This window comes from Castor canadensis, chromosome 1 (genome assembly GCF_047511655.1).
Source record: "Castor canadensis chromosome 1, mCasCan1.hap1v2, whole genome shotgun sequence".
In the NCBI taxonomy this organism is placed as follows: Eukaryota; Metazoa; Chordata; class Mammalia; order Rodentia; family Castoridae; genus Castor; species Castor canadensis.
In genome coordinates this window covers 48,985,192-48,996,620 of record NC_133386.1, presented here as the reverse complement: position 1 = coordinate 48,996,620, position 11,429 = coordinate 48,985,192, and the positions used below count along the sequence as shown (strand labels likewise).

The window sequence follows — 11,429 nt, the reverse complement described above, 5'->3', positions numbered from 1 at the left end:
CATTGCATTCAAAACAACCTGTCAGTAATGTTATTCTGCCTGTTAAATGGACCACAACTGACTACAGGAGAAAATGCACAAGCTAACAAGTGAAGCCAATAAAAAAGGAGGGGGCATCTGCCACCTTGTGGTGTGGTGGGGGAAATACAGCAATTGAGGGTTAAATGTAGCTCTCCTGAACATCACTTCCCATTATCATTCATGTGAACAGTCAGTAAGAGTCCTACTTTTTCTATTTACTATCATTTCGCATTAAGGTTCCCATAAATTGGTCAAACCTTATTAGCTTTTGTATCTACCATGGCCTATTAATTTGAAATTGGTAGGCATCAAACTGCAACAAAGGTTCAAACACAAGCCACCTCACAACTACAAGACCATTTGAAGATTTAAAATTTTTCTCCTGCACCATTTTGGCCCCATCTACTCACCTTTACCTTAAAACACTAATTTCAGTTCACATTTATTAGGCAGAAAAGAGAACTGAAGCTATTCAAAGTTACCACTTGATATAGTACACAAATCATATCGTTAATACCACAAAAGTGAGATGTTATGAATATCAGGTATCAGAGAAACTTCAGCAGTATTTCTGTACTGAAGCCATAGAAACCATATCAGGTGAACAACTTCAACTTAAGAACTTTAAAGAATGGTCTACTGACAGCATGTTAGTAGCTTTGGTAGCAGAACAAAGATTAGTCGTTATACTACTATGACTTTACAGTTATCAGTTCTGATTTACAAGAGATCACCCTGGAGAAAGGAGAAACATTAAGGAAAAAATAGCAGTATCTTCAATAAGGACTTTTGTCTAAATTTTAAAACTGGAACCAAGAGTAATGATTGATGCCTCTTCCCCAGTTCAACACAATTCTTCCACATGACTCTGAGTGTTACCTTTGGCAGTGGGGCTTTTGACCATATATGTAAGTTCTCCTAGGAAGATACGAAACCAAGTCACTATTATTCCAGTGACCCTGACCTGGATAAATTGGCAAGCTATTTCAAGACGTAAGTGGACACAAGGGAAAGGAAGGTGTAAGGGTATAGAACATTTATATAATTTTGTCTAGGAATTACATACTTACATTTTTTGTCAATTAAAAATTACTTACATTTCCCACATGGTTTAGCACTCAATGTCCCAGTACCCCCAGTGTCATGATTACCCACCCTTCTTGGGCAGTATTTTGTTTACTCAAGTATTTTTTACACAAAGGCATGTCATGTGTCCTATCTTTTTTCCAGTTAATAACGTGAAAGTCAATTACCATCACTAGACAGTCTATTACATCTTGTTATGGCTGCACAGCCTTATCATTTAACTACTCCCCTTTAGAATATTTAGGTCATTTTAATCAAGCCTACCTAATGAGGTCTTTTGAGTCATTTGTACGTAAAATATGAAGAGATGTATAATTGTGATGTCATATTAAGCACAGGTCTATCAACTTACCTGTATACATTTCCCCAAACTCTTGATTTTTTTTTGAATCTTTTAACATGGCAGCTTTAAAAAAGCTATGCTAAAAAGTAGTTTCTGCTGGCCTACAGAACTTGGTTGTCAGATGTTATTTTAGTTTGTGTTTGGTGTCTTAGTTTGCCTTCCCAACTCCAATTACTTTTTTAAAATCATTGTTGCAGTACTGGGGTTCAAACTCAGGGCCTTCACCTTGAGCCACTCCATCAGCCCTTTATTGAAATGGTTTTGAGATAGGGTCTCATGAACTATTTGTCTGGACTGGCTTCAAACCGTCATCCTCCTGATCTCTTCCTCCTGAGTAGTGAGGATTACAGGTGTGAGGCATTTATGCCTGTCCATTCCAGTTACTTTTAAAAGTTCTAAGTTTTTTAGTAGTTTTACCTTTTAAAATTATTCTTCTGGTGGAAAAGTAAAACTATTTTTTTTGCCATTAAGTTACTTTCTTCCCCAATTTTAAGTATTCTGAATGTACCAAAGAACTTACCTTGGCATCCTACTGGGTTACACTTAACCTTACTCATACACTGATTCAGCCCCACCTTTTGGCAGCACTGAGGTTGGAACTTGGGACCTTTCACTTACCAGGCAGATATTCTACCACATGAGCCACACCACCAGCCCCTTATGCTTCAGGTTATTTTCCAAATAATGGTCTTGCATTTATGCCTAGATCAGTCTGCACTGTGATCTTCCCACTTATGCCTCCCACACAGCTGTGATTACAAGTGTACATTACCACACTCAGCTTTTATTGGATAAGGTTTCCCTAACTTTTTGCTTGGGCTGGTATCAAACTGTGATCCTCCAATCTCTGCCTCTTGAGTAGCTAGGATTACAGGTGTGAGCCACTGACCCTGGCCTGAATCTTTCTCACACTTGTAGAAACTTTGGTTATTGCTATTGTAAACAAGATCTTCATTCTTCTAGAGGATGTGGTGGTTGTTTGAATATATAAATTACTAGTATTTGTGTATCAATATACCATATCACCTGGCTGAAATGGTTTATTTCAGGTAATTCTGGTGTGGTTTTGGTTTTACACGTCTAGTTATATAAATAGGAAAACATCATACCCCCATCCAAGGATATTTGCTACAGTAGTACTGAAGTACATAATTTTAGTATGCTCCTATGACACACAGCAATTAAAATAAAGCCATACTTATGTGTGTCAAAGGGCAGATCACAATATTGAAAGAAAAAAGTAAGTCTCAGAAGTGGGTAAGTAATACAATTTATGTGTTTCTCAAGCACTAAACAAATTTCATTATTTCTGCAATGAGGGACTGAATTCCTTAGCTCCTACTGTAAAACGTTTATGGATTGCTACCAAACATGCAGCAAAAGAGTAAAAAACCTGAGAATACTGCCTGTTTCTGAAGAGTGGGGGGGAGTATAAATGGCAAAGTAGGACTACAACTTTTTTACACTTAAGACACCTGAGCAAATATGGCGGAAGTGAAACACCTGTTAGGCCTGGGTTGGTGCACAACTGTTCATTACGATGCTTTTGCAAATGTGTGAAATAGATAATGGAGGCTGGTAGAGAAATATTTTTGATTGAACAGTCTAGCATTCTGTAAATTTTATCTCAAAATAATCAATTGGAGCCTGGCAAAAAAGGAAGATTTCACCACTTTTGGCAAGTTCCTAAAAATATTTTGTCATTTACACATCTCAGTAGTACAAACTACACTGTCTGCCTGCTTTCTAGCACTACAATGTAAACTACAGGTAAAAGCATTTCTCATTCTACTCAGCTGCAGCCGATTCCCAAAATCTTAAAATGAACAGACAATAAATAGCTATTGAGTAAGTACTTCCTTGATTGGGAAACCGAGATTTTATAGCAGAACCCAGATGTCATGTAAGTCTAGTAAAGAACAATGTTTTGCCTATCTAGCAGGTTTCATTTAAACTGACAAGACAATACGAGCACATTCCAATCAAACACAACCATTACAATCTTTTATCTACTTGGTACATAGTGTGTGCATGGGAAAAACAGTAGAAAAATCTCATATAGTTCAACAGAGATTGGTTTCTTTTTCTGAATATGGCTTTTTTTTCTTCCCATTTCCCATTATTTGGGAATCAATCCCTGGTTCAGCTCAAAGATGACTCTTCTACTTCAATTGCATAGCATGCATTATGAATTTCAGAGATAAATGAGATGTCAATATGCACCAATACTGACTGGCTAAGCTACAGAGGAGGAAAAAGTGATAAAATTTCTATTGCAATAAGAAGTAATTATTACTGTTAATACTCTTTCCTTAAGAAATAGTAAATAACTATTTTTCAAGCTGTAATTACTATCTTTCATCTCCAGTGTGCTCTAATTCTATAAAAAAGATCACGTCATTAGCTTCTGAAGGAAGATTCCACATAATAAATAGACAAAAGACAATCCAAGTACAATTTTTTAATAAAGATAATTACAAAAGATGGAAAATCAGCTCAGAAAGGCCAATTACTTCTTTAATAGATCAGTTTTTTGACATAATAACTCACATCAGTTTTAAATATTATCACATAAAGCATGGTGGAGAAAAAAATTTTGCTTCATAATTAGAAAAACTCACAATAAAACTTGCCAAGTAAAACAAAAATGAAAAAGACATTTTGAAAATAAATACAGTCCATGCCAAAGTAGTATAAAATGAAGCCAGAAGTCTTCAAAAAGAAAACTTTTTTTTGTCCCAGTATTTTCTCACGTTTTTAAATGGTTTCCTAAAATTGGGAAGACTCAAATTCAAGGGTTGCTGAGTTGTTCCGATTTGGCTCTGTTGAAAAAGGCAATGTGGAATATTAAAGATGGAAGTCTCTGTTTAAATACACTAACCTTTTCTACTGATCAGGTCCTGTAGGTTCAGGTCAAGAAACACATCAGTTGATAAAGATCTAAATGTTTTTGGAGCAACAAATGTCTCTAATCTTTCTAGTGGCTTTTCAATCTATTCCAAGTATTCCTTCAAAAGCTAGCACAAAATTATGTGTGACTGAGCATGTAAGGTTTTTGGATTTAATGTTTTTATTACATACATGATTATTACATACTCAATTATGTTTTTATTTAGAAATTGTATTATGTTAGTCCAATATTTCTTAACTTTATCTTAGAACACTAAAAGAAAACCCCATGTATACAGAAATTTGAGCATCAAATAAATGTGTTTATTATTTTTATAGCAAGCATATAAAAATCACTAGATAAGGAACATTATTTACCCTTTGGTATCTGTTTTTTCACCACTATTGTCCTTGGATTTATCTTCTTCCTTAACATCTAAAAACAAAGATCAGAAAAAGGTTAAAACCCTATTTTGAAATAAAAATGTTCAGAGTATGATCCTACATACAGTACTGAGAGACTAGGAAAGGCTACTGTAATGAAGTGACATTTAAAAGATGTCCTTTAAAGAATGAGGAGATTTTTGGTAGCAAAGAAGGAAAAAGCATCTTCAATAATGAAAAACTTAAAAAGACTGAGGCAAGAAAGAATTGGTAACATGGAAGGAGAAAACTAAAAGACTAACAAAGCTAAATATTGAAAAAGTAGAGTCAGATTAAGATAAGCCCAGAGACACAAGCAGAAGCCAAATCCTACTGCTCAGGCAGTTTTTAACCTTCACTAAATACTGAAAGCTTACAATGTTAATATAATACAGATAACTGAAAACAAATTATTCCAAAAGTGTTGAAAATTTTCTTTAAGAAACAAACCAAAGTTGTGAGGCAATGACCTAATAAGGAGACAGTAAAACATCAATATCCTCAGATATAATACACAGTATTTCATGTGAAATGGTACTGCATATAATACAAATACATTTGCTGACAATATGGATTTTATGACATTTGTTTCAGCTTTTGGCTTAATTTTGGCTCTGTAAACTTTAACTTGAAGTACAAAAAGTAAGTTGGAGGAGGGGAAGAAGAGAAAAAGAATGGCCCCATCTCTAGGTTGTGACCTGTGTTTTATTTAAAAACTTTTGCTTATTTTTATTATTATTATTTTTTGGCAGCATTGGAGGTGACCTGTATTTTTAACATAGATATATTGTACATATTAAAGGGGGGTCAATACATCATTTCCATACACATGTACAGTATGCACTCAGCAAAGCTAATCTTTTCTCCATTTTCCTTCCCCACTCTTCCCAGCATTTATTAATTATACTTTTATGATTTTTTATTACAGAAATCATACATTTTAAAAAAGATTTTATGGTAATTTTTTTTTCTACCGGCCACTGGATTTTAACAATCACAAGGTCTTATGACTCTTATTACTGAACAAAACAAAAGCAGTTTTAAAAAAAAGTTACCACAATCGGCAATAAAAGTATTAAGGAGCTGAAACCTATGAGATCAATCCACCTCTGGGGCATTAAACTAAATACTAATGACACTGCCATTTTTAGCTAAAATGGAAATAAAAGAAAACTGCTCTAGTGTTTTCCAATTTGGAAGAAAAAGCATAGAAAAGATAAAGATTTTAAAATGAGAAGAAACACCAAAAAAGTTGCCAAAAAGACATACTGACCAGTTAAAAAAATAAGCTAAAGAAATCTCTTAAGAAAAAGTTAAATCCCCTTTACCTCCATTATTCACTGTAATTTTTGGATGTCAATCAGTACAAAAGAGCAGCCTGGAGTCACCATTGTAATATATTGGGAAGTGAAAATTATGAAAATGGTTAGCTGGGTATGGTAGTTTAATCCTATCTACTCAGGAGGCAGAAATTGGGAGCATAGTAGTTTAAGGCCAGCCTGGGCAAAAAATTGAGACCCCCCCACCCTGGACATGGTGGTGTGCACCTATCATCCTCAGCTACGCAGGGAAGCACATATAGGAGGGGTGCAGCTCAGGCCCACTAGGGCAAAAAGAAAGACTCTATCTCAAAATAAAAGGGCTGGGGGCCTAAGTTGAATCCCCCAGTATTGTGCAAAAAAAATATGGAAACTGTAGCCTATTGAATAAATTCACAAGTAGAACAGACCTAGATGTGTTAGATATGCTATGGTTCTTAACTCTATTTTTAATAAAAGACCCAGTTTATTCAAATTAACTTTAACAGCAAAATGATACTGGCTCAGTATCAAAATTAATAGGTCAATCAAAAGTAGTACCATCACCATCATTTGCATGAGGAAATATGATAAGCTGAGATATTTAAAGTAATATATGTTCCCTACCTGTGAGCAGCTCAATATAGCACTGAGACATATGAAATCCTGTAAGGAGGTACTATAATATGATGTGTTGGGTAAAATAAAATGACATAGGTACATAAAGTCTACTGGAACTCACACAAATACATTTCTGGTTGCAAATTGCCTAGAGCCAACTGCACTTGGATGTATGTGAAGTCATCAAAAGTAATCAGCTCTTCCATAGCCCACCTACCAACCTCCTTCCTATCTTTTCTCAGAGTTTATGTTTTCTTCAGTTTCTGAACAGTCTGATTTTGACCTTCATCTTTTATTCTGTTTCCATTAAATTAATTTTATTTAGTTAAAAATTATCTTTGAATTTCAGCTCTGTTCAGGATTTATAACCACTGTCTTTTTCTCTTACTCAATCTATATAAGAGTATAGCATTCACTAATTTCAGTCTATGGCATTAAGAGAAGGAAAGAAAGTATCCTGTATTATAAAAGCAAGTAGGCGTATATTTAGAAAGCTTTAAGCAAAAAGGTGTTTTAGCGAGCTAAACACCACCTACATGGGGGGAAAATGTTATTTACTAAAGCATATCCACTCCTGACACATGTGCAATTAACTTTCATAAAGATTACAGCATAGCTCTCAAATTTTAGACATAATTAAAACTTTACAAGTAAATCTGACCTGCTTTTTTGTCCTCTGTCTCCTTCTTATCTTCTTCAATCCTTGCTTTCTTTGCTCCTTTTTTGTGATCAGCCACATTTCTACGACCTCCTTCCCCTTCATCTTCAGAATCTGAGAATTCTTCATCACAAGCTATCCGTTTGTCTGATGCTCGAACTGATATATAAAAGATTTCAGTAAATGTTGATCAAAACAGCCACCATAGGTTTTACCATTGTTACTGCAGACTCATACAAATGCACAATAATTTTAAGATTTGAATTAAACCAATGGTTTGTTTAATACTGAAAACTCAACCTTTGCTCTATGAAGAAACAGTTCAAAGACATGAAAAACATTTGAGTACGACTTTTTTTTAAAAGGCAAAACTTTATAGGAAAAATTTGCATTTTTTTCTACTAGGAAGGAGGAATAATGTCTTTATCTAAAAAGTAGCCCTTTTACTTCAGAACTGAGGAGCCCACAAAACAGGCAATACATTAATACCAAAGATGTGAAGACTGTTTTCTTAAGTATATTATTATGATACAAATCTAACAACTTTATTAAGTGTAATGAGAGGCTGTAAAAAAATCAAACAAGATTCTACTTCGAACAAATGGATGTTTTCCAATTTATTCCCAAATATACACTAAGTTGCTAATTTCTAACTTTCAATCACATGTGTAGACATAAAAGGCAAAACTGCTGACACACAAATTAGGTTTTGCGATATCAGGAAGCTAAATCTACGTAAGATTAAAAATGGAGAAAAGGATGATGCTGATACATGTTTATTAAACATGTCTCATGGTGCTGTTTTTGAGTCACTAAAACTTTATGTGTTATTTTAATAAACCAGAAATTGTAACAGAATACACATCAAGGCATTATCTTACTAGAAATTCTCTTGTCTGGATCTTCTCCATCTTCATCTCCACTGTCTTCATGAATAGCATCTTCTGGAATAGCTTGCATTTGGACACCAGGTGCATGAGGTAACATGCGCAAATTTTCAAATAAACGCTGTCTAAATTACACATGCAAAGTTATTAGACCAAATTCAGTTTCTTTGAAGCTCTTTTCTTTTCTTTTTGCAGTGCTAGAATTGAACTCAGGGCCCTGAACAAGCTAGGCAGGGGTTCTACCAGAAAGCTACATCACCAGCCCCTAAAGTTCCCCTAATATGCAAATGAAAACATTAAGCACAAAATTTCATCTTTTATCTAGCTTGAAAACATTTACTAAGCATCAATACTTTACATATATATATTAACTAATTTAATCTGCACAACTTACAAGGCTTCCCTCATTTCAATAATGAGGAAACACAAAGGTAGGTAAGTGAACTTGTTCAGTATCATACAGCTAGTTTGTGGTAGGAAAGGACACTAACCCACACCTGTGTACTTAGAGATAGAGCATTAACAAAACATGTCAGGAGAATACAAATAAATCACTCAATAATGTAAAGGAAGGGTAACACCAAGAGTGCTCTTTGCAATTTAAAAATGCATTTTAACTAATAAATGAAAGTATTTTTGACCTATGAAGTTCACACAACTGTGTTAATTTAGTAAATCAAAGAAATCAGTAATCTCAAGGTTTAAAATCCCTTTGAGAATGAAAGGAAACATCCGATGTATAAAGCTAAAATAACCCACTCCATTTGGTCTTCTAAAGCTCTCTACAGCTTTGTCCAGATGAAATGTTCAGAATAATCCAATGATTTCTTACTTGATCTTTTCCATATATTCTGGAGTGTTCTGGTTTGTCATATTTGAAGGACTAATATGCAGTTTGAAGTCTGGTCCAAAATATTCAAAGTAGTCATTATATGGCAATTCTATTAAAAACAATGAAATAAAGTTACATACTAAAAGCATAGTTTCCATATAAATCCATAGAGAGAATCAGTTCAAATAAAGAAAACATTTCAAGAAAATGTTTTAAAAAGAATACAAACTGAATGTATTCTTATTTAGTTTTGGAATCTAACTGTTCATTAACCTATTTCTACATATGCATTGTTCTTACAATATATATATATACTGTAATATGAACACTTACCATTGGGGATTTCACAATCAAGGGCAACTGCAGTTTCATATGTCCAACATCGAGCAACATTACGGATTGTGTATCCACCTCCCCCAAGCATCAGCAATGGTAGGTTAAAAGTTTTTACAACTTCTACACATTTAGCATGCCCTACAATAAAAAATGCCAAGGAAACTTTTATTCAACCAAAATGGGCTTTCTGAATGCTTCTGCGATTAAAAATTCAAGAAATTTCCAGTTTGAAACTTATTAATTACTTTTCATCCAATGATACACATAAGATGTAATTGGATATTATAGTAAATATCTGATAGGACAGTCAAATATGCAATTACATTAAGATTAAAATATGAACATACACATTCTTATTATGAAAGGATGTTTGTAGGAGGTGGTTACATGTGGGAAAAAAAATCAGGTCACATATAATGAAACAGACCACATTATGTAAATTGTTTGTTTCCACTTCCCATACAGACATGTGTACAATAATTATGGAAGGCTACACCATAAAGTTTAATGGTGGATTATTTTTAGGTAGTGGTATTATGGACAAGTTTCATAACTTACCTATTACTATAAGCCTAATATAAAACCAAATATTTCCTCTAAATGCCATAGTTCAATAATCATTTGTAAGTTACCAGTAACTTCTTGGTACAGTATCATTCAGGCACATAACTCAATCATCAAAAAAGAAATCCCCCAAATATAAAATAATTCATGCATACTAGGAAAAAATTAGGTACAAATTAAAAAAAACAACAAAAAAACCCCCACCTAAAACCCCCATTATCTAAAGGTAGTGTTATTTATAGTTTAATTATCTGTTCTCTTCATATAATTGCAGGCTGAGCATTTTCATCACATGTACATCATTATGATTCACAATTCACTTTTCACCACTACTACTAGAAAAACATGGTTTCTTAGAATAGATAAAAACTACCTGGATATTTGTAAAAACAAAATAAACATACAAAAAAATTAGCCTACAGAGTAAGTAAAGATAGCTGGCAAAGCAAAGACATTTACTTTTTCTTGATCCCAAGAAAAGGGCAAAAATAACTATAAAGGGATTAAAGGCTAAAATTAAAAATGAATGGGAGAACAAAATGGCAAGATTAACTAAAAATGGAAGGCAGATGAACAAAATTAACTAACTTTAACAGACCTGAGACATCCAAATCAAAGTTGGCAGTAGAGAAACTTAGAATCAACTTTAAAAGTTGTAACTGCAACCAGCACAATGGTTCATGCCTGATTTCCAGCTACTCAAGAGGCAGAGATCAGGAAGACTGTGGCTTGAGACCAGCAGGGGCAAAAAGTTAGCGAGAACCCCACCTCAACAAAAAAGCTAAGTATCTTATCCCTGCTCCTAAGGAGGCCTGCGCAAGAGGACTGAAAAGCAGGCCTGCCCAGGCAAAAACACTGGTTCTCTTAAGCATTGTTAAGAATGCAGCAATTCTTTCAAATTACTTTTCATGACCTGGAAATGTTGGTGTATTCATGAAAGGGTGAAAAAACAATTAAAGCTAAAGGGCTGAGTGTCTATCAAGTGGCCCGAGTTCAAACCCCAATACCACCAAAAAGACCCTGGAATAACTGTATTCATTGAAATACAATGCAGACATTGTAAGCATAAAAAGCTGCAGACTATTATGAAGATTATTACTTTGAAGTACAAAATACTAAAGAAACTATCAGAGTTAAAGGAGAAAACTGACATCAGTACACATTTTAAGAGTACACTAGAGGGAATGGGTGGGCTTGTAGCTCAGAGGTAGTGTTTGTCTGCCATGTGCAAGGCCCTGGGCTTGATTCCAAAGCACGGTAAGAAGACAAAATAGATAGATAAATAAAGTAAGAAAGAGAGAGAGTGTATACTTGTAATTGGTTACTTTAGGAACCTTTGAGGCAACAGATAGTTCAGTTCAACAATTAAATTTAATTAGTTAATTAATTAGATTCAAATACTGTTGAACTACTAAGAGGCAAGTAATTTTGTGTGACTCAACTTAATATAAAGGAGAGTAATAGATTATAC

At 34.1% G+C, this 11,429-nt stretch overlaps 1 protein-coding gene across 2 annotated transcripts in view; it reads right to left on the bottom strand.

Annotated features, from left to right (window-relative positions):
- Positions 1 to 3,896: 3,896 nt before the first annotated feature.
- Hdac2 (histone deacetylase 2) overlaps positions 3,897 to 11,429 on the bottom strand; it is a 29,613-nt gene continuing 22,080 nt past the window's right edge. For both annotated transcript variants that reach the window (XM_074076195.1, XM_074076199.1), the window contains exons 9-14: positions 9,392 to 9,532; positions 9,059 to 9,167; positions 8,221 to 8,351; positions 7,343 to 7,498; positions 4,718 to 4,775; positions 3,897 to 4,272 (exon numbers count right to left, since the gene is read on the bottom strand). In XM_074076195.1, coding sequence (XP_073932296.1) covers positions 4,242 to 4,272; positions 4,718 to 4,775; positions 7,343 to 7,498; positions 8,221 to 8,351; positions 9,059 to 9,167; positions 9,392 to 9,532 — 626 coding nt within the window. In that variant the 3' untranslated portion in view covers positions 3,897 to 4,241. The remainder of the gene's footprint in view (positions 4,273 to 4,717; positions 4,776 to 7,342; positions 7,499 to 8,220; positions 8,352 to 9,058; positions 9,168 to 9,391; positions 9,533 to 11,429) is intronic.